The sequence below is a fragment of the Odocoileus virginianus genome, chromosome 29, assembly GCF_023699985.2.
Source record: "Odocoileus virginianus isolate 20LAN1187 ecotype Illinois chromosome 29, Ovbor_1.2, whole genome shotgun sequence".
NCBI classification, from domain to species: Eukaryota; Metazoa; Chordata; class Mammalia; order Artiodactyla; family Cervidae; genus Odocoileus; species Odocoileus virginianus.
In genome coordinates this window covers 13958997-13982452 of record NC_069702.1, presented here as the reverse complement: position 1 = coordinate 13982452, position 23456 = coordinate 13958997, and the positions used below count along the sequence as shown (strand labels likewise).

Below are 23456 nucleotides of genomic sequence, written 5' to 3'. Positions count from 1 at the left end.
GAGCCACAGGAGAAGCCCATGAATACTGGAGTGGGTAGCCTATCCCTTCTCCAGAAGATCTTCCCATCCCAGGAATCAAACTGGGGTCTACTGCATTACAGGCAGATTCTTTACCAACTGAGCTATGAGGGAAGCCATAGATGGGCAAGACTAGGCCAGCCCCTGGAGAAACAGTGAGGAGAGGCTGACAGAGTCTGGTGAAGTTCAAGTTCCAGGGCCATGGGGCCCACAGACTGGGTCTGCTTTCAGGGACTTGGGCTTGTGCCCCATTTCTGATTTGCCTTTCTGTCACTTGCAACTCGAGGGTGCTGATCAACATTCCCCATGGTCCCCTGGCTCCATCAGGCCCTCGGGGACACTAGCTCTCAAGCCCTGCAGCAAGACTAGTAGGTAGAGCCCAGCCATTTATTCCATGATGGACCCACTGCCCTCCTATATGAACCAGGTCCCCGGCATTCTGATAGCCCCACTAGACTTCCCTCTCTGGTTCCCCGAGGGAAGCTTGGATGGTCCTGCTACCCAGCATGGCCCCTGGGTTGACCCACCAAGACACCCACCCGAGCTGGCCATGTACCATCTGCCCACCATAGATGCTCTGTGGGGCAGCCTGCATCGTTCCCTGTGGGAGGCACCGTGCTGGGAGGAAAAAGGGCTGGGGGTCACCTGAAATTCTGATAGGCTTCCTCATTCATTCATTCACTTGCTAATTCATTCAACAAGTACTAAATGAGCTCCTACTGCCTGCCAGGCACTGGGGGACGGAAGGAGCGGGATACAGAACTGAACACACTGAACTTTTCAGAGGAAAAGTCCCTGAAACTGTGGAGCTGGCATTCTAGTGGGGGAAGCAAACAACACCAAGATAAGTTGGTAAAATGTATGCTATGTTGGGTTTGCGCTTCCCAGGTGGCGCTAGTGGTAAACAACCCGCCTGCCAATGCAGGAGACACAAGAGACTCAGGTTTGATCCCTGGCTCAGAAAGATTCCCTGGAGTAGGAAATGGCAACCAACTCCAGTATTCTCGCCTGGAAAATTCCATGGGCAGAGGAGCCTGGGGGCTTACAGTCCGTGGGGTTGCAAGAGTCGGACGTGACTGAGCAACCAAGCACATACTTGCTATGTTAATGATGACTACTAATGGAGAAGGAAATGGCAACCCACTCCAGTCCTCTTGCCTGGAAAATCTCATGGACGGAGAAGCCTGGTAGGCTACAGTCCACGGGATCGCAAAGAGTCAGACACCACTGAGAAACTTTCACTTTCACTTTCCTTCCACTGAGCAATTTCACTAAAGAGAAAAATGTATAAAGCAGACGAGGGGATATGAAATGACGGGGCTAAGGCTGCAATTTCAGATGAGTTGGTACCCCCTTCTCAGCACAGGGACATGTTTGGGACCTAGTGCTAGAACCAGGCTGCCGGGGTTCACCTCCCTTCTACTGGTCACAGGTGATCTAGCAGAGATTGTTCGACTGCTTTAAGCCTCAGTTTTCCCATCTGTTAAATGGAGATACTAATAGTCCCTACCCGCTGGGGTTTTGGAGGTGGAGTGTAATCATGCATTTAGAATGTTTGTGTGGCATGGCATCCAGCCCCATCACTTCATGGCAAATAGAAGAGGAAAAGGTGGAAGCAATGACAGATTTCCTCTTCTTGGGCTCTAAAATCACTGCGAGTGGTGACTGCAGCCATGAAATTAGCAGATGATCGCTTCTTGGCAGGAAAACGATGACAAACATGGTGATGACACTTCCAGTCGCTCAGTCATGTTCGACTCTGTGACCCCATGCACTGTAGCCCACCAGGCTCCTCTGTCCATGGAATTCTCCAGGCAAGAATACTGGAGGGGGTTGCCATACCCTTCTTCAGGGGATCTTCCTGACCCAGGGATCGAACCCAGGTTTCCCACACTGCAAGCAGATTCTTTACCACCTGAGCCACCAGGGAAGTTCCTCTTGAAGTCAGGAATGTGTGTTATTCATTGGTTTCTGCTAATAAATCACCTAATAGTAATCAATAATTTCTAATTTAATTCATAGATGGTGAATAAATGCTGTAAGGACTCAGCGATGACTTTGAGCACGGAAGTAATCAAGGAGGGCTTCATGGAGGAAGTGTCATGAGACGGGTGGATTGGAGTTGCTGGTAAGAAACACAAATGAATCTCCCCTTGAAAGAAGAATGTGTGTCCCCAGATGAGAGTCTGGTTCTGGGAAGCTGCACCAAGCTCCCAGAAGCCTGCCTGCAGGACGCTTGGAGTCTTCTTTCCCTGACACCACCAGGTCCAGGTGGGACATGGGGATGAGCATGGGGCCTTCAGGGACCTCCTGCTAAGGCTGGCTGGGGTGGGGGTGGGGGGTTAGATGCGTGGAGGCCACGCACCCGGCCGGCAACGTTGTGAATTATTGATCACCGGAGAGTAGTGTTTAGGAAAGGTCATTTCCCTCCTTAAGTCAAACTGTTCCATTATGCTTAATTGCCCGCTTTCCAAATTTCCCTAGGGCTGGCCTGGGGATGGGGATTAATTCTGAGCCTATTTACTTTGCTCGAATCTAGTCTATGGGGTACAACAGGGTGTGATCCATTTCTCTTTGGTATTAAGTCTGAACACTGTGGATGGGATTAATTCAGGGGTTAAATGGAGGAGAGAGGCTCTTCCCCTACCTGGTACTGCAGAGAGGTGTTGCTCTAAGTACCCCATCCCCTCAAGTCCACACCTATGTGAGTGGTGGACTGGCAAATTGGAGAAATGAGGGGCAATTTATATTCCCTGAGCACCTGTGATGTACCAGGCTCTGTGTATATCATCTCCTTCAGTTCTCACTGAGACATCCAAATAAAACAAATGTTGCTGTTGTTCAGTCGCTAAGTCGTGTCCAACTCTTTGTGACCCCATAGACTGCAGCACGCCAGGCTTCCCTATCCTTCACTCTCTCCCAGAGTGTGCTCAGACTCATGTCCATTGAGTCCATGATGCTCTCTAACCATCACATCCTGTGCTGCCTTCTTCTTCTTTAGCCTCCAATCTCTCCCAGCAGCAGGGTCTTTTCCTGTGAGTCAGCTCTTCGCATCAGGCAGCCAAGTAATATTGATGTGGGGGACAAGATAAAATTGATTCCAAAGAAAATTGTTAAGAGCAGTTTGCAAGGATTCTTCCACCCCTTCCTGACAGGGTAGGGTGGTGGATAATGATGGAACGTCCTGGGGAGTGTTGCTCTGGAGGGGGCCGTGCTGGGGCTCTAAAGTACTGCTAAGCGGGAGGAAGAGAAAGTACCCACCCCTCCTCTGTAGTCAAGCGCGGATGGATGACTCAAAGCTTAAAATGTACCTGATGGCTTTCCAGCCAGGAAAGAACAACAGGAATCAGATTTACCTTCCCACTCAAAACAACTGAAAATCAAGACAAAATATGAGAAACAATGGTTTTCAAGAGGCTGGACAATAGGCCGTAAAGGCGACAGTGATCAGTGAGAAAGAAAAACACAAGGAGAGCCCAGGATTGCTCCAGCTGATGCCTTGAGAGTTTCCTGTCCAGGTTTCAGGGAAACGTGGTCCAAGTTGAGTCTGGTAAAATCCTCAACCTGAGGAAACAGAGCTGAGATCCTGGAGAAATCAAGGAAGCTGGGGTTCACAGGGCAGGATAATGGAGAGGAGAGAGCTCCAGAGAGAAAGAGAAAGTTCTGGACGTCGGGAGAGGTTAGGCGTGAGCACTCAGCTCAGAAACGATCAGCCCATACATGGGAGGAAATTGCCCAAAGTTAGGGCAGGGATCATCCCAAGGGACCAGAGGGCACGGTGTTTTGAGCACAGGGGGAGCTGGGAATAGTGCCTGCTGGAAAAATTCACATTCCTCGGGGGCACTGGGCAGCCGGCTCAGGCAAGCTTTGCCTCAGCAGTGGAAGATAATATGTCCTGGATTGAGAACTGGTTCAAATGTGCCTAGCAAATCACCAAAGTCAGACTTGAAAAGAATCAAACTGCTTGTGAGTTAAGCTCAAGAATACCTCTAGAGCTATAAACATATCACCATCTTTGGCCCACAAAGTAAAAAGACATCTGACATCCAGTAAAAAAAATTACTTATAATAGGAGGAATAAGTACAGACTGCTGGAGGCTAAGACATGGAAGCCAGCATGTACCTCAGTGCTGGATGAAACCCTCCATTGCATTTAAGGTACATTGTGAAGATTAAATAATCAAAGGTTGATAGAACATGCCTTGATCAATAAATCCTTGTTTTCATCCCTTTTTTTGATGTTAACTATTAATTAAACTAAGATCATGGCATCCAGTCCCATCACTCCATGGAAAATAGATGGAGAAACAATGGAAACAGTGACAGACTTTATTTTCTTGGGCTCCAAAATCACTGCAGATGGTGACTGCAGCCATGAAATTAAAAGACGCTCACTCCTTGAAAGAAAGCTATGATCAACCTAGACATAAAAACCTGAGACATTACTTTGCTGGCAAAGGTCTGTCTAATCAAAGCTATGGTTTTTCCAGTAGTCATGTATGGATGTGAGAATTGGACTAAAAAAAAAATCTGAGCACCAAAGAATTGATGCTTTTGAACTGTGATGTTAGAGAAGATGCTTGAGAATCCCTTGGACTGCAAGGAGATCAAACAAGTCCATCCTAAAGGAAATCAGTCCTGAATATTCATTGAATGGACTGATGCTGAAGCTGAAGCTCCAATACTTTGGAGAACTGACTCATTGGAAAAGACCCTGATGCTGGGAAAGATTGAAGGCAGGAGGAGAAGGGGACAACAGAGGATGAGATGGTTGGATGGCGTCACAGACTGGATGGACATGAATTTGAGCAAGCTCTGGGAGTTGGTGATGGACAGGGAAGCCTGGCATGCTGCAGCCCACAGGGTCACAAACAGTTGGACACAACTGAGTGACTGAACTGAGTATCTCAAAATAACTTTTTTGGAAAAGAGTAAGTTTTAAATAAGTATTTAAATACCCTAGTGTTGAGGGCTCCTGGATTGCACAGTGTTGTACCAAATGCGTGTTGTACCTTTGTGGATGAGAACCATTATAAAAACTGCACTATGTGCCTTCAAAGTACTTCCAGGTTTGGAGTGGAGATGGTGAGATGACTTTATTTTTGTTTTTGTTGTTGTTGTTTTTAATTAATTTTTATTGGAATATAGTTGATTTACAGCGCTGTGTTCGTTTCAGGTGTTCAGCAAAATGAATCAGTTACACTAGTATCAATTCTTTTTTGGATTCTTTTCCCCGTATAGGCATTAGAGTATTGTGTAGAGCTCCCTGTGCTACCCCAGTAGGTCATTATTATCTATTTTATATATGGTAATGTGTCTGTGTCAATCCCAATCTCCCAATCTGTGAGTCTTTTTCTGTTCTGTAAATAGGTTCCTTTGTACCATACTTTTTTTAGATTTCCACATAAAAGCAATTCATGTAGTATTTGTCTTTGTCTGACTTACTTCACTTAGTATGATAGTCTCTAGATTCATCCATGTTGCTGCAAATGACATTATTTTGTTCTTTTTTAAGGCTGACTAATATTCCATGCCATTCATTGATGAACATTTAGATTGTTTCCTCATCCTGACTGTTGAAGTGCATTTGTTTTTACTGAAATGAGATGCCCTCTTTTAGAGGCAGTGCTGGGAGTTATGGTGATGTTTTTACTTTGGTCCAGAGAATATGAAATAAACAAAGTTTCCTGGCCAAAAATAATATTTATGATAGAAAAGAATCTTAAAAAAAAGAATATATATATATATATATATATATATATATATATATATATGACTTTGCTGTACACCTAAAACTAAAACTAAACTAAAACTTCTTTCAAAGTTGTTTTGGCTACCTTAGATATTTTCTGTTCCTGTATGAATTTTAGAAACAGTTTACCAGTGTAAAAAAGGCATATTGAGATTTTAATTTGGACTGTGTCAAGTTCATAGATCAATTTGAGGAGAACTGACATGTTAACAATATTGAGTCTTCCAACATATAGGACACTTTCCACTTATTTAGGTCTTCTTTAATTTACCTCATGTTTTCTAATTTTCAGTGCATAGGTTTTTCACATCTGTTTTTAGATTCATTTCTCCATATCTCATATTGTAAATGATATCTTTAAAATTTAGATTTTGATTGATCTTATATCATGAAAACTTATTAAATTTATTATTAATTCTGGCAGTTTTTTATAGCTCCCATTGGATTTTTATATAGACAAGCATGTCTTCTGTGAATAAAGACAAGTTTTACTTCCTTCCTTCTAATTTGAGTGTCTTTTATTTCTATTTCTTGCTTTATTGCATTGGCTGTAACTTCTAGTACAGTGCTGAATAGTCACGGTATAAATGGCTATCCTTGCCTTGTTCCCTGTTATGGGGGAAGCTATTTCATATTTAAGACCATTAAATCTGTAGGTTTTTCAGAGATGTCCTTTGTTAAATTAAGGAATTTCACTTCTATTTGTAGTTTGTTGAGAGGGCTAATATGATCTAATTTCAAGAACTTAATATAAAGCTTCAGTAATTGACATTGGTATTGATAGTACTATGTCAAAGTAAACAAGCATATCAATGGAACAGAATAGAGAACCCAGAAAAAGACCCACACATTTATGGTAGCTGATATGGCAGATTTTGAACAAAAATAAAAAGGTAGTTCAGTGGAGAATAAACAGACAATTTGTGCTAAAACAACTTCAAAAAAAAAGAGAGAACCATGTCTCATATCATACACAAGAATTAATTCAAAATGGATCATAGACCAAAATGGAAAATCCAAAATTATAAAACTTCTAGAAAAAGTTAACAGACTTTCCTTAAAAAACCAGATTGTAAATATTTCAGGCTTGCGGACATATGGTCTGTGCTGCAACTACACAGCTCTGCAATTATAGTGTGAAAGTGGCCCTAGAAAATGCATAAGTGAATGCGCATGGCTGTGTGTCAATGAAACTTTATGACTGTGTCTAGTCCACCCTGGGAATGCAAGAATGGTTTAAAGATAAACTATTAATGTAATTCGCTGCTTTGATAGATCAAAGGCGAAAAGCCGAATGATCATCTGGATAGATACAGCAAAACAAAGCAACTAGCCAAACAAAAAAACACCCACATTAGACAAATTTTGAATTCATTTTTGATAAATTCTCCCAGAAAATCAGGAAGAATGAGAAAACCCAACAGCAAACTTTTTTTTTTTCACATGGAACTTTAAAAGCATTACTAGACCAAAGATAAAGATACCTTCTGTCACCAGTGCTATTCAACTCTGCTTTATAGTGGAACCAACTGAGCCAGAGAGCAAATGGGGAGAGAATGGCAAGAAAAAGCCCAAACTGTCTTTAACTGCAGACATGATGGTCTACACAGAAAATCCAAGATAATCTGCTCTCAAACTATTTAAAACCATATGATAGCTCAACACAACCGCTGCGTACAAGGCAGCACACTAAAGTCAATAACACTTCTCCTGAAGAGCAATACAGTTTAGAACATATAAGAGAGGCAAACTCCATTCACAAAGGCAGTAAAATCTATAGGGTACTTAACATGAAATCTAAGAACAGACGTACAAGCTCCATATGGAAGCAGTATCGCAGTGGGGGTCAGAATAGGGCCTCCAACCTACAATGCCTGGTTCTACATTACAGCTCTACCGCTGACTGGTGTGACCACTCTGCCGGTTTCCCCATTTGTGAAAGGGAGACAGTAATAATATTAAGTCTTTGGGAAGTTGGGAAGATTAATTTGAGTTAAATATAAAGTGTTTAGAACAGTAGTTGGCACATACAAATATATAAATGTTTGCTGTTGTTGTTGGGAAGAAAAATTAGAGCACTTAATTGAAGAACATGAACGAACATCTGAATCAATATACAGACAGATCATGCCCATGAATGGGACAACTTAGCATTAGAAAAATATCATTTTCCATTTGATCTATAAGTTTAAATTTATAAATTCTTTGCCGTTTCAAGAAAAGTGACAACAGGGATAAACTGAAATTTTTTATAGAAATGCAAAGGTCCATGAATAGTCAAGACAATTTTGAAGAAAAACAAAGACTATAGCATTTGATCTATTTGATATTGACTTATTAAAAAACTATACTATCTAAGACACATGGGCTAGATAAAAAGACCAATGGAATAGAATAGAGAGTCCAGAAACATGCCCACATATATACAAGAACTTGGTATAGAAGATACTTGGCTTTATAATTAGAGAGAGAAAGATAGGCTAGTCAAGCATTGATTTGGATACTGGGTTCCTCATATGGAAAAAGTATATAGTTACATCTCTACTTTCCTCCAAATAGAACATTATGCTCTAGAGGGGCTAAATGTAAATATAAAGACATTCTATAGCCTACCTTCATACTCACAAGATAGAGATTTAGCGAATGAGACAAAAAGGCAAAATACTTCAAAGAAAATACCGATAAATTTCACTACATCAAAATTAGCAACTTCTGAAGGAAAACAGTACCACAAAGTTAAGAGATGAGCAACAAATTAGCAGAGAATGTTTCAAAATACACCTAAACAGACAGAGAACAGGTAGTAAAACTATACAAGAAGCTCCAGAAAATCAGCAAGAAAAAAGCCAAAAGGGAATAACAGGCAATTCTTTTTTTTTTTTCTTTTCCATTTATTTTTATTAGTTGGAGGCTAATTACTTTACAGCATTGCAGTGGTTTTTGTCATACATTGAAATGAATTAGCCATGGATTTACATGTATTCCCCATCCCGGTCCCCCCTCCCACCTCCCTCTCCACCCCGTCCCTCTGGGTCTTCCCAGTGCACCAGGCCTGAGCACTTGTCTCATGCATCCAACCTGGGCTGGTGATCTGTTTCACCCTAGATATACATGTTTCGATGCTGTTCTCTGAAACATCCCACCCTCACCTTCTCCCACAGAGTCCACAAGTCTGTTCTATACATCTGAGTCTCTTTTTCTTTTTTTTTGCATATAGGGTTATCGTTACCATTTTTCTAAATTCCATATATATGTGTTAGTATACTGTAATGATCTTTCTCTTTCTGGCTTACTTCGCTCTGTATAATGGGCTCCAGTTTCACCCATCTCATTAGAACTGATTCAAATGAATTCTTTTTAATGGCTGAGTAATATTCTATGGTGTATATGTACCACAGCTTCCTCATCCATTCGTCTGCTGATGGGCATCTAGGTTGCTTCAATGCAGGCAATTCTTAGAAGAGAAAATGGAGATTCTCAACCTCACTAGCAATCAGGAAATGCAAATTAAACTACTCCCGGCTATCAGCTGACCCACCAACTTGAGGTGCATTTACGTCAGTTTCCAGTGCCACTCAAAATTCAATATGTGCTGTGCTTAGTCACTCAGTCGTGTCTGACTCCCTCTGACCCCATGGACTATAGCCCGCCAAGCTCCTCTGTCCATGGGGATTCTCCAGGCAAGAATACTGGAGTGGGTTGCCATGCCCTCCTCCAGGGGATCTTCCCAACCCAGGGAAGATTGAACCCAGGTCTCATGCATTGCGAACAAATTCTTTATCATCTGAGCCACCAGGGAAATCCATACAGGAGTATTAATTGTTTCTTGATGTGGCAACATATAGGAAGTGAAATATGTACATATACTGTAACCCTGCCTCCAGGTGTCCCTCCTGGAAAACCATTACACTTGGGTGTGAGGAATCAGGTAAAATGATGTCACTGAATTGTTTGAAACTCCAACAGGTTGGAAACAACCTAAATATCCATCCAAGTGGGTGGAGAGGATGAGAGAAATAATAAATTGTAGCCACTGGTATGCTTGTTAATGTTTAATTACCCCTATCTAGGGGGAAGGGCTTCCCAGATGACTCAGTGGGTAAAGAATCTGCCTGCAATGCAGGAGACACAGGAGACGTGGGTTCAATCCCTGGGTTGGGAAGATCCCCTGGAGGAGGGCATGGCAACCCACTCCAGTATCCTTGCCTGGAGAATCCCATGGACAGAGGATCCTGGCGGGCTACAGTCTGGGCTATAGTCCATAGGGTCACAAAGAGTCCGATAAGACTAAGCGATTGAGCACACATGCATGCAACAAGGTGGAAAAGCCAGAATCTGTAGCATCTGCTGATTTCTGCGCTATAAATATTCCCAATAGGGCTGATTTCTAGTTACTACTGTGATATCACTGAACACAGAGTCTGGAAGAGAAACACAATCAGCTCCTGCAAGAAGGTTCTCGGGGCAGGCTCCAGCACACCATTGATTGTTTTCTCCCAGCATTCAAAATCAATGAAGAAACTAGGTAGAACTGAAAAACAAGGCTTAGGAAAAAAGCAATTTGCAATATGGTACAATCAATATGATAATGTTTGTATACATTTTTAAATTACATGAAATGATATAATGCATGTACATGTGTTAAAGAATAGAACATGGATGAGAAAAAAACAAATTTAGGGACAGTGTTCACCTTTGGAAAGAGAATGGGAGGATTAGGACTAGAAGGGGAAGCAAAAAAGATTCAATGTCTCTGATTCTATTTCTTATATTAAAAGATCGGCAGCTAACATGTTAGAATTTTAATATTGATTCCTTTAGAATCAATATTCAAAAGGGGGGGATTGTAATAATAAACTCCAGTCTCTTGCTTATTTGAACTATCTCATTAAAATAAATGGGGCTTCCCAAATGGCACTAGTGGTAAAGAACCCACCTGGCAATGCAGGAGACATAAGAGACACGGGTTGGTTCCTGGGTTGAGATCACCTGGATCAGGGCATGGCAACCCACTCCAGTGTTCTTGCCTGCAGAATCCCATGGACAGAGAAGCCTGGTGGGCTATAGTCCATAGGGTCACAAAGAGTTGGACACGACTGAAGTGACTCAGCATGCTCACACACACATTAAAATATATGCAGAATATAAAGGATGGATCATGGTTGTGTAAAAACAAAACTTTACCTTGAAATGCCCAGGAATGAGACACTCCAAAAGGTTTCTGGTACAATGAATTCAGGACCATGCCTTGTCTATTTTCCCTTATGCACACATTTTCTATTATGTGTCACTTTTGCAGTGGCAGAAAGTGACTAAAATTGTGAGCGTGGGACCAGCTGGCAGGCCTGGGTCTTTCCCTGATGACACGGCTATCTGATGGGTCTCAGCGCGTCTCTGCGTTGTTAGATGGTTTCCATCCAGAGGCACTGTGACCTAGACTGGGAGTGGGTGGGTGGGTTTCTGTCTAGCCTTTCACGGGAGAGAAGATCCATCCAAGTGCTGCTTCAGGCAGCTTCTCCAAGGCAAGACAGATGGTTCCCAGAGGTGAAAGAGACCATCTTGAACTCCCTGTGGGAACTCCCTCTGGGTAGTCACAGAGGGGAAAGGTGGCAGAGAGGTCGTTGCATCAATACCAGCTTGTATGGGCTGACTGTACAAGCTCTGGAGTCTCACAGACCTGGGTAAATCTCAGCTCTGCCACTTACCGGCTGGGTGACTTAGGGAGTGACTTGGTGTTTGTTTATTCATTTATAAAAAGAGCACCATAGTAGGTTGTGTTATAATGCAAAACATTTGTACTATATCCTCCCTCCTTGGTGGAGGATTGTACTTGTATGTGCCATTAAGGTCATAGGTCATAAGGTCATTAACGGCCATGTGACCTGTAGTTTTCCTGTCTGCCCTTTGAACTCATGAGTGGTGGTTATGTGACTTACTGGGGCCAATGAAGTTCTAAGAGTGAGCTCATGACCCCAATCTCTCTTTCACCTCTACCATGACCCCAGCAATGCCCAGTGTAGGGCTCCTCCATCAGCCTGGATCCCAGAGTAAAGATGACAAGGGTCAGAGTTGCAGCCAACTTGTGAAGGGTGTGTGCACGAGTGAGAAGTAGATTCCATATGGCACAGAATTTTGAACGGTTGTCCATTGTTTCAATACAACCTAGTTTTCATTCTGGCTGAGACAAGAGTCCTCATGTGTTTGAGGACAGTACAAGATAACACATGTGAAATGTTTAGCCACCACCAGCTGGAACACAGGGATGTAGTGGTTTCCACGGGAGAGGTTATGTTGCAGTGAAAAAACAATCCACAAATCTCAGTGCCCAAACACAGCGCTTATTTATTTCTCACTCATCTTATACATCTAACGGGGTTCATGTTCTTTGTAATCATGCATGGACTCTGGCTTATAGAGGCTTTATCTTGACATTTACTTTTCCAAGGCCCTAAGTCAGAAGGAGAATAAAAGAACTTAACCTCCAAGAGAAAACTAAGTGTCCATCACCAAGAGGGTACATTATACAGTGTATCTGTATAATGGAATACTATACAACAGTGAAAAATGAACAAACCACATATATAAACCATATATAAAAAATTGAATGAAACTCAGAAACAATGTTGAACAGAAGAAATCAGATATAAAAACATTCATATTCTATGATTGTATTTACAGAAAGACCCCCACTGCCCACCAGCAAAATTACAGTGTTAGAAGTTGAGGTGAAGGTTATCTTTTGGGTAGATAGTGGGTTATGAGAAAGACCTTGTGAGGACAGCCGTGGTCTCTTTTCCTGATGTAGGTGATGGCAGTTACACAATTACATCTTCTCAGAAAGGTCTTCTCCACTCTCTATAAAATAGACCCCCATCCATCTCCATCTCTGCACCCCACTTCTCACTCATCATGACCTCCATGTTATATAGTCATATTCTTGCTGATCTTGCTGTGCTAATAGGTCAACCGCATAAGAGCAGAGAGTTTGGTTTGTTCTGTTCTCATTACCACTGTGCTGGAAATGTGCCCTCACATAGTAGGTGCTCAACAAACATTCATCACAAATGAAAGAATAAGGAGGAGGCCATAGAGAGAGAGAGAGAGGATGGAGTCAGGAGGACAGACAGGCAGTAGGATGGGGCACTCAGCTTTGTGCCAAGAAACAGAGATGCCTCCAGATTTAAGAGAGGCAGCAATGGATGGCATCAGGTTGAGCGGGGTTGGGGTGGGAGTGAGCAGGATGTTGAGGGAGGAGCCTTGGCACTGGTGAGGGAGTGCTTCAGAATGGAGGAGACAGCTCTCAGGAACCCCGAGGGAGTCAGAGGAGACTTCACAGGGGTGCAAGTGGCTGAAACAGAGCCTTAGGGCCCAGCAAGGTTCAAGACCATAAACTCCCAGGTCCCCAGCCTGGCTCAGAGGCTGATGAAAGGGGTGGATCACTGTGTTGGGCCAGGTCAAGCTCCTATTCACAGTGATCCAGGGTATCCTAGAAGATGGGGTGGATGTTTCAGGTCTCATGGATGGGGTGAGGGGTCTTCACAAGTTCAGAGAGGTGAGGCTCAGCCTATGATAATGACTAACATTCCAGAGCACCCATGAGGCCAGGCCCCTACTAAGCATGGACTGGCCACACTAGCCCTGTGATCACATCCAATAAACAGGTGAGGTTGTGCTTGCCCAGGGCTCCCTCGCTGTTCAAGCTTGAACCCAGTCTGTCCGTCTTCCAGTGTCTGAGGTCACGGCCACTTTCCATACTGAGTTAGAGAGGGGAGAGGGGAATGGACAGAGTGGGACTCCGCTGTTAGGCGCATGGGACCAGGAGCAGCCCAGGCTGGTGGGTGAGAGAGGGTGTGAGAGTCAGCCTCTTTCCCTTTCCCGGTGGCTCAGACGGTGAAGTGTCTGCCTGCAATGTGGGAGACCGGGGTTCGATCCCTGGGTCAGGAAGATCCCCTGGAGAAGGAAATGGCAACCCACTCCAGTATCCTTGCCTGGAAAACCCCATGGACAGAGGAGCCTAGTAGGCTATAGTCCATGGGGTCGCAAAGAGTCGGATACGACTGAGGGTCCTTGCATTTACCTGGCCCTTGCACTGAATCCGCACACCTGTGCTAAGAGGTGGGCGTGCTTGCAGAAGCTGAGGTAGGGGACAGGTGGGGGACCTGCCCTGGGTCACTCAGCATCCAGGAGATGTTGGCAGAGCCTCAAGCTGCTCCTGGGTCCTGCCCTTTCAATTATGCCCTGCAGGGTGCTGGTGGGGGTGGGGAGGAACTTTCACCTCCTTATAGGTTTATTCTGGGTGTTTCTAAGGAATAAAAGCCCAGCTCTAGCTTCAGAAACTCCCTCTCACTCCCCAGCCAGAAACCTCAGGGGGCTTCCGCCTTCTCCAGCCTTTCTCATAACCCCAGCCTCCTGCCTTAGTCCCTTCTGAACTCTTCTGCCTCCACTGCAGTTTGAGGGATGCCTGGAGTCCCCCTGCCCCTCGCCCCCAACAGTTGAGAAAAGCATCACAGAATTGCAGGGGTTCGAGAGACCAGCTGCACCCCCACCTGGGTTTTGAACCCCTATTTCAAGCCAAGGGCCCCTTCAGCTCTGGTACCTGTCAGGGGGCAGCCTGCACCTTTCCATCTCTCCCTTTCCAAAGAGGTGTTGCTGAACACCTAAGAAGGCCTGCTGGTGTCTGTGCGGTTGGGCAGAAGTGTATCTATTTACCCGCCCCCAACACCTCTGAAGCTCCCCTTCTCTTCTAAGCTCCCCACCCACCAGGAGTACCTGGGCACGCAAAAAAAGTGAAGTTGCTCGGTCGTGTCCGACTCTTTGCAACCCCATGAAGCCCGCCAGGCTCCTCCATCCATGGGATTTTCCAGGCAAGAGTACTGGAGTGGGTTGCCAGTTCCTTCTCCAGGGGATCTTCCCAACCCAGGGATTGAACCCGGGGCTCCCGCATTGCAGGCAGACACTTTACCATCTGAGCCACCGGGCACTCAAAGTGGCCCCCAAATGCTTAGCTGCCCAGTGCCTCCCGCCAGCTGGTCACCTCCTTCCTCCCTCGCTCGCTGGCAAACCCAGGGACCAAAGGTGTCCATCCCTGAAACTGAGAGCGCAGAGGGGCAGCTTCTGCCGGGGGGCGCGGCTCCACCTGCAGGGTGCTGGGCGGCGGGCGCGCGGCGGGAGGCGCGGGCCGCGGGGGCGGAGGAGCGGGCGGCGCGAGGGAGGGGCCTGCGACAGCGGCGGCGGCGGCAGCGGCGGCCCCAGTCCGCGCAGCCCGGCTCGGCCCCGGCTCGGTCGGCGCAGCGCCGCGCGCGTCCCCTCCCGCCGCCGCTGCCGCTGCCGCCGCCGCCGCCGCAGCCAGGCGCACCGGCACCCAGCCGCCGCCACCGCCGCCGCCGGGGCGCACGGACGCAGCGCGCACCGCCGGCCGGGATGCGCGCCCGGGACCCGGCCCGTCCCCACCCGCGGCCGCCGCCCGCCCGCCGCGCGCAAGCCTGACCGCGGCGCCCGCCTCGGCCGCCCTCGCCCGTTCCCCGGCCACCCCCTGGTCGCGCGATGCCCGCCCTCCGGGGCCCCGGCGGCCCGCGCCCCTGCTAGGCTGCGGCGGCATGGCCCGCGCGCCCGGCGCGACCTCTGCGGATTGCATCGGTGTGCGGCGGCGGGGCATGCCCAGGGCACCGGGCACGGCCTTCAATGGGCGAGGACGCGGACACGCGGAAAATTAACCACAGCTTCCTGCGGGACCACAGCTATGTGACTGAAGGTAACGTACGTGTTGTCTGAGGCCCCTTCCGGCCGGCCGCGGCGTGGGGATGCCGTCGCACCGAATGCCCTCCGAAGGTTTGGACCGCGCGCTGTGTGTCGTGTCCCCCCCACCCCACCCTACCCCACCCCCGCCCCGGTCCGGGAGGGAGGGAGCCGGAGGGCGCCGGTCCCCTGCTGCTCGGTAGCGGGACAAGGCAGCGCCCTCCTCCGCGCCGCCCTCCGGCGGGCAGCTTTCCGCCTCCAGGCCCGGTGGCGCCCTGAATCGGCCCCGGCCCTCATTTTTTGTAAAGGCTACCTCTGCGGCTACTCTGGTGAGGACATCCAGGGCGCTTTTAGTGGCTTAAAATCCTGGGTTTGCCCTTTCATCCCAGTACAGAGCCCGGCAGAATTTTCTAGGCTGCCCACTCCCCGCAGACTAAGAGCGACCCAAGAGGAGGGGAAAAAAAAAAAAAAATTCCGTGGCCACATTGCCCCAGAGGCTCGAGGTTTTCGGCCCCTCCCTGTGCCCAGAAGCAAGGTCCCTTAGCCGGTGAGAGAAGGCGGCTGGTTTGGGGTGGATCTTTTCTTCCTGGTGAATAAACAGGAACAGCTGACCCTACACTGTCTCAACCACAAAGTGGGACCTGCTACCCCAAACGGGCCCTGCATGGGAAATCCCCTAAATGGGCCTTAGTCCCCACTCCGAGGCTGGTGGGATCTAGAGGGTTAGCGACCCCTTCTTATAAGCCAGTAGTAACTTCAAGGGTCCCCCGGCTCCACCCTGCCCAGGGAACGGTGGGGAAGCTCCCAGGCCTTAGCCAGGCGCCCGCGGATTGGAGCCTCCATTGCGGATGGGGAAGGGCCGGCCGCGCGGGGTGTCGGCACGCATTGGTGGGGACGCCTTGTGCCCGGAGACCTTCCCGGGTTAAGGGGCTTGACTGCGTCTTCCCTAGGGGCTGCCGGACTGGTGCAGAGGTGTTGGTGGGTTTTAGCAAGAGGTCCCCTGGTGGGTGCTCCCGTGGGAGGGGCCCAGGGCTTTGCGTGCCGCGGGGTTGGGGCGCGTGGGAGCCCGGGTCAGGAACCCGTGTGGGCTCCGAGCGGTGGTGACTCGACTCCGGGCGCTGTCCAGCCAGCGCCGATGCCAGGCTCCGCCGGAAATGAGGCCGAGGAGCCCATCGCCGGAGCCCTGCGGAGGCCTGGAGAGCGCCTGGCCAGCGCGGGGTGGGCTCCCAGGCGTCCCGACCCAGGGATGCTGAGGCTGGATGTGTGGCCTGGGCGGAGTATAGGCTGGAGAGTGGCGCTCCCCGCTCCGGGAGGAGAAGCGCTGAGTCACGCTTTGCTGATAGGTGTGTAGGGAGAGGGGGCAGGGCTGCTGGGGCTAGCTGAAGGCTCTGCCTCAAGTTAGAGGAAGCGGGGGTCCGGGGCATCTGAAAGGGGTCCTTTGTCGCCGGCCTTGGAGAGGCCGAGGAAGGATCAGTGTGTTTCCTGGGTGTTCTTTCTGCTGGCAGCCTGCTGAGAGGCAGAGGTGAAAGGCTGCTGAGTTGCTGGCAGGTGCCCCAGTGGTCTGACTGGAGCCAAGAGAGGGGATCTTGGCAGGTCATCCTGATCTGGCTTTCTGGAGGAAGCCTCTGCTTTCTCATCTCTGCACGGAGGATGCTGGAACAAGGCGCTGGACTCTGTGACTTAGAGTAAAAAGTACTGCCTGACTCATAGTGGACATTGGCAAACCCGAATTTCTTCTTTATCCTGTCTCTCCCCATTTTTCTCACGAATTCACCAGCTCTTAGAAGGGAGGAACAAGGGAGACATACGTAGTTATCAGAGTAGGGGGTGATGATTGTTAATTCTTCATTCATGCAACAAATATTTACTGACCACCTACTAGTGTTTTAACCCTGGGGATTAGGTGAGATGGTGGGCTTCCTTGGTGGCTCAGACGGTAAAGAATCCACCTGAAATGTGAGAGACCTGAGGTCGATCCCTGGGTTGGGAAAATCCCCTGGAGGAGAGCATGACAACTCACTCCAGTGTTCTTGCCTAGAGAATCCCCATGACCAGGGGAGCCTGGCAGGTTAGAGTCCGTGGGCTTGTAAAGAGTTGGACACGACTGGGCGACTCAGCACAGCACAGCACAGGTGAGATGGTGGACAAAGGACTGACCCCAGAACTGCAAATTGTGAACTGGCAGCCTACGTGTGTGGAGAACCCATTATGTGTTGAGGCCTCACAGAAGCTCCGCATAGCCCACATGCCCATTTTATAGATGAAGAAACTGAGGCTTAGCCTTTGTCCACATCCCAGACTGGATCCCACTGTGTGCAGGGCATAGGGCTCCGGTCCTAGGGATGCAGCGAGGAACAGGATTCAGAGTTCCTGCCCTCGGAGAGCACGGTCTAGTCAAGAAAGCAATAACAATAATTATTAGAATTATATGGGATTTCTGGCCACCCTGCGTGGAAACAGACCTTCCTACGATTGCATCTTGTCCACATTTTGTGCTCAGAGCACAGAGCAGGTCACAGATTTGGGTGTCAGACGGCGCATGTGCATGCTCGGTCAAGTCCGTTGTGTTGACTCTTTGTGACCCCATGGACTGTTGCCCACCAGGCTCTTCTGTCCATGAGGATTCTCCAGGCAAGAATACTGGAGTGGGTTGCCATGCCCTCCTTCAGGAAATCTTCCCAACCCAGGGATCTAACCCATGTCTCCTGGGGCTCTTGCATTGCAAGCGGATTCTTTTACCACTTGAGTCACCGGGGGAGCCTCAGATGTCAGACAGACTTGCATTCAATTCCTACTTCTGAATCTTCATGTGCTGTGCAACAGACACAAGTTACTAAACCTTTCTGAGCTTCACTTTCCCCCTCTAAACAGAGAAGTAATAATGACTTGTCTTAAAGGATTGTTGGGAATATCAGTGGTTATGCTAATATAGACCGCATCTGGCACAGTGCTTTTGGCCTGTTGGAAGCATTTGATACATGGTACTGTTAGAATTTTAAAGTCTTGTTCCTGGAGGAGCTTCACAAGCAAATAATGGATGCTGGGAGTTTGTAAAAGTGCCAGGTGTACAAATCCCTGTTCCAGCTGGTCATTTGGCCGCAAACGCTAACACCCCAGTGACTGTGATCTACTTCTGTTCCTTACGGAGGGCGTTTTTTTTTCTTTCTCTCAAGATATTTGCACTGGCTGTGTCCACTACCTGGAACACCCACCTCATCCTCTTCTTTCTCATCCTTTAGGTCTCGAGTTAAACGTCATATTCACCAGTGGGAGCCCAGTTCCCTAGTTTCCTCTTGTAAAATCCCAAATGCCTTAGGTTTTGTTAGTCATTCACACCTTGTGATCACTAGGCATGGACATGTGTCACTGTGGAGCACAGAAGACTTTGCAAAATGAATGTGTGTTGGGGGAGAGCAGTATAGTTAAGTTTCTCAGGACAGTGGAAGGACCTGAACCCTAGAGAAAGGGGTCCCAGGGATCAGAGAATGCCAAGGACTCTCTGTTTAGACTTTTCTCAAGAGTCAGATACGACTCCAAGAAGGACTCTTCATGGCTGTGTTCTCTTGCTGCAGTCCTAGAACTCAGGTTTTCATTTGTTTGTTTAGTCTTGAAGTCGTGTCCAACTCTTTTTGCAGTCCCGTAGGCAGTAGCCTGCCAGGCTCCTGTGTCCATGGGATTTCCCAGGAAAGAATACTGGAGTGGGTTGCCATTTCCTTCTCCAGGGGATCTTGCTGACTCAGGGACTGAACCCAAGTCTCCTGGATTGGCAGTTGGATTCTTTATCACTGAGCCCCCAGGGAAACCCGGACTCAACTTTAGGGTGAGTTAAATAGACATTTCTAGGCTAGACTGGATCTAAGAAATACGTGCATCCTCTTTCATACCAAGCACATTCTTCTCTGCATCTGGGTCTGGGCAGGCAGGGATGAGCCAGGGTACTTCCATTCCCCCTTACAGTGACTGGTTCGAAAATGAACATGGGAGTCCTTTCTGGGAGAGTAGAGAGAGCTGCAGGAAGCTGGTCCCTTTCTTGTGATGGGGCACGGAAGCCCCCCCGGCAGCTGCCTTGAAACCATGGTGGAAGCCGGTCTTAAGCCAGCAATACAGTTGCTGTCAGAGTAGAGAGTGAGTGAGATGTTGGTGACTCCTGGATTAACCAGGCCTAACGTTCACCCTACCTCTGGGCTTCCAGTTCCATAAGCTGCTATATGTACTCATTGCTTCAGACTTGAAGCCAAGTCTCTGTTACTTACAGCCAGCAGCACCCCTACCCATACAACTTTTACTGATTGTCAGAAAAACAGAAAGGCTGCCCTGTCACTCATGACCGAAACACAGATGCTTAAAACCAGGAGGTGGCTAGGTTTGTGTGTGTGTGTGTTCTGTTTTGGAAATCCTCTTTAGCCTCTTTCACGCACTCAAGTTAAAGTTGCAGAGTTCTGATTTCCCCTCCTGGTGCTTCTAGCCACGTGAGGGATCCCAAGATCTGCTATCAGGATTCCTAGGTTCCTGGTGAGGTCTGGAGACCTGCATTCCTGGTGAGGTCTGCTCTGGGTCTGTAATCTTGGGCAGGAGCCTTAGTTTCTGTTCCAGGTTCTTCCACAGATCACTTGAAATGAGGGATGTGCAAGTGTTTGATGTTGTTGGGTCATCTCTGTGGACTCCCCACCATGCTTTGTGAATGGAATACATTCAGTGGACTCATGGCATTAAGTGGCTTGGTGTATGTGATCATACCCAGCCCAGGGCCTGGGGCACAGTCAGGACTTAATAGATATTGTCCGTAAATAATAATGTCTGTTCTTTAGAAGTTGGAGTCAGACTAGCTCTTAGCTGCATATTCCCTGGTGGCTCAGATGGTCAAGACTCTGCCTGCCATGCAGGAGACGGAGTTTGATCCCTGGGTTGGGAAGTTCCCCTGGAGAAGGGAATGACAATCCACTCCAGTATTCTTGCCTAGAGAATTCCATGGACAGAGGAGCCTGGCAGGCTTTGTAGTACATGGGGTTGCAAAGAGTTGGACATGACTGAATGACTAACACACCCACAGCCCATAGAACTGTCAGACTGGCTGACCCAACTTCATCTCCAGCCTTAGGGAAATTGAGCTGAGAGGGGAGGTTATGTCTGACAGTGACCTGAGCCAGCCCAGAGGGAAAGCGGGAGAGCTGGCCTTTGATTCTTGAAATCTTGGTTCCTTTTGCTTCCATTCAGAACTGTCCCTTTCATAAGCTTTCTTGGGGTTTCACAGGCTGATGTTTCCACTTCTGGCATGGGGGCAGGGTGGGAGGCTGAAATGGGACACCTGTGGCTGTGCCCTGTAAAGTCACATCACCTCTCTGAGCTGCAGTTTCCCTGCACTGCTTCCTGCCCTGGGATTCCACAGGCTACATGGACTCCCAACAGTCCACTCTGGGCAGGTGCTATTGTTGGTATCAGTTTCCTCAAACCGTCATGGAGGCCAGCCCTCATTTAAAGGTTGGTGCAGTCACAAAGTAAGTGTTTTCTCATTTTCTTTCTGCAAAATGGAAATCAAATGCTAATACAATGCTTCCACATCATCTCCTGGTTGTTTTTACCTGCTGCAGCTTTTGGTCTTTATCTTTAGAGTCAGCATAGCTAAGGGATGTTTCGTTGAGAGGTGTTTTAGGTCTTGAGACCCGAAGCATGGCTGTGTGAAAGGCTGGGGCTTAATGGGAAGGATTATAGAGTAACAATGCAGATAAAGCGAAAAGAATGGCCTCTAGATAAACACTGTTAACCACTTGCCGTAGCTCCTTCCCATCTTTTGCAAATGCCCATGTCTGTTTTTAATAAAAGCCTAATCTTTCCATATAAACCATTTTGAAGGATACTTTTCTCATTAAGCATGATGTTATAAGAATTTTCCAGTACCTTTGCCGAAGGCTGGTTTTCTGGGCATGCAGTCCAGGTAGGCCCCATGCTCACATGCTCAGAAGGACCAAGAACCCTGTCCTTGGCTTAATTCTCCACCATCCCCACCTTGAAATATTTAATAATTGTGTCCTTACACCCGTGTTTTGTGAGTGACCTTTGATAGGATCGTGGAACATGACGGTGAAGAGAAGTGACATGTGCAACAAGCGACCCCACTGTTCCTTGAGCAGCTTCCATATCACACTTACCTGGGGTCACTTGGAATATCACTGAGCTTCTGAGTATCCTGGGGCCACCAGAATTCTGGGAGGAGGCACTGACAACCCAGAGAGGCCATGCTTTCTTTTTGAACCAGAAAACTTGTTTTGAATGCTGGAAGGAGGCAGTGGCATTCTAAGAAGCGCACGGACCAAGGAATCCTAACATAACCTTTGTTACTCGTGAGCCATCCCTGGTCTAGCTGGTCATTACTTCTGAAAATGATAGCATCAAGAGAAAGGGAAAGAAGGACTGCAGTTCCTGTTCCCATCAACCCTCATTCATCACGGAGAGTGGTGATATGTGTCTAAAACACTCAAGCCTCAAAGAGTGAAATAAAAACGTGTAATGTTCTTACTGCTTTTATACGAACAAGCTACATATACCTGTAGGAGCTCCCAGATACAAATTGTATAATCAGTGATTCTGCATTCTAGTTCAATACTCTTCTATTTGCATTTAAAGCTGTAATTACACAATAGACTGGGTGATAAAATCCATGTTAATAATTTATACTTTTTTTTCCCCAACTGTCATTAAATAGCAAATAACTAAGACCAGTCATGGGTAGAAACGAAAAGCTTTATATTTTTGTACCTTTAGTGATACTTCTCCCTGCTTTTTATCCTCTGCATTTTCATTTTGCACTAGACCCCACAAATGCAATATGCTCAGATGCTCAGTCACGTCCGACTCTGCAAGCCCATGGGCTATAGTCCACTCGCCAGGATCCTCTGTCCGTGGAATTTTCCAGGCAAGAATACTGGAGTGGGTTGCCATTTCCTACTCCAGAGGATCTTCCTGACACAGGGATCGAACCTGCGTCTTCTGCTTTGGCAGGTGGATTCTTTACCCCTGCGCCACCTGGGTGGGGAAGATCTCAAAGGACTGATTATTCGTTACCCTATGTGTTGTTGTTGTTGAGTCGCTAAGTCATGTGTGTCTCTGCAACCCCATGGACTGTAGCCCACCAGGCTCCTCTGCAAATGCTATAGATAGTCCTGTTTTGCTGTAGTGAGGAGGGTGGAATCCTTGACCCCGCCTCCCTTGGCTTTTGTGATTGGTGGAACTGGTGAGAACCCGTCACTCACTGGACCATTTTTCTCTGCTGGGCGGAGCTATAGTAGTAAAGGTCTTTGCTCCAACAAGAAGCAGCCTGTGTTTCCCTCGTTTCACAGACAGCCTTTAGATCTGTCTCTCCCATGGGCCCAGGAGGCCGGGCAGTGGAGCCGGGGTCCCTAGCTCATTCCCCCCACGAGTTTACCGTTAAGAAAGACATGTTTTTTCCCTTTGGTCCATCTTCCTTCTGTGTCTTCAAGTCCTAGCAGGGAGGAGGGGTGTGTAACTGGTTCCCTCAGCCCTGCCTCCAAATACCATCATTTTATTGGCTGCACACTCTTCCCCTGAGAGATGTCATAGTTCAACTCATCACCTCCGACTGCTGGATAATTAGGCTGCCTATTTTCTAACTGACACTGAGGGAAGAAATGCTATGTGTGTAAGAAGACACCCTATTCCCATTCTTCCCCCTAAATCTGAAATAATTTTGCTCAGAGAGAGTCCTGCCTCTGCAACTTTATGTAAAAATTATGAACGTGCTTAATGTTCTTGACACTCACTGCCCAATTATTCTCCAGAAAGTTTCTCTATTTTATCTCATGCTGATCAGCATTGGGTATTCTAATTTGTTTGACCTTTGCAGATATCATAGATGAAAAAAATATTTGTTTTAATGCATGTCTGAATGCCAATGAGGTTGAACACTTTTCCCCTTGCGTTCAACAACAGGCATTTA

At 47.5% G+C, this 23456-nt stretch overlaps 1 protein-coding gene across 2 annotated transcripts in view; it reads left to right on the top strand.

Moving 5' to 3' along the window:
- Nucleotides 1-15038: 15038 nt before the first annotated feature.
- PPP2R2C (protein phosphatase 2 regulatory subunit Bgamma) overlaps nt 15039-23456 on the top strand; it is a 161740-nt gene continuing 153322 nt past the window's right edge. The window contains exon 1 of one of the 2 annotated variants that reach the window (XM_070458148.1): nt 15039-15521. In XM_070458148.1, the coding sequence (XP_070314249.1) occupies nt 15452-15521 (70 nt within the window). In that variant the 5' untranslated portion in view covers nt 15039-15451. Of the gene's footprint in view, nt 15599-23456 lie in introns of both variants that reach the window. The other variant, XM_070458149.1, reaches the window with a different exon arrangement.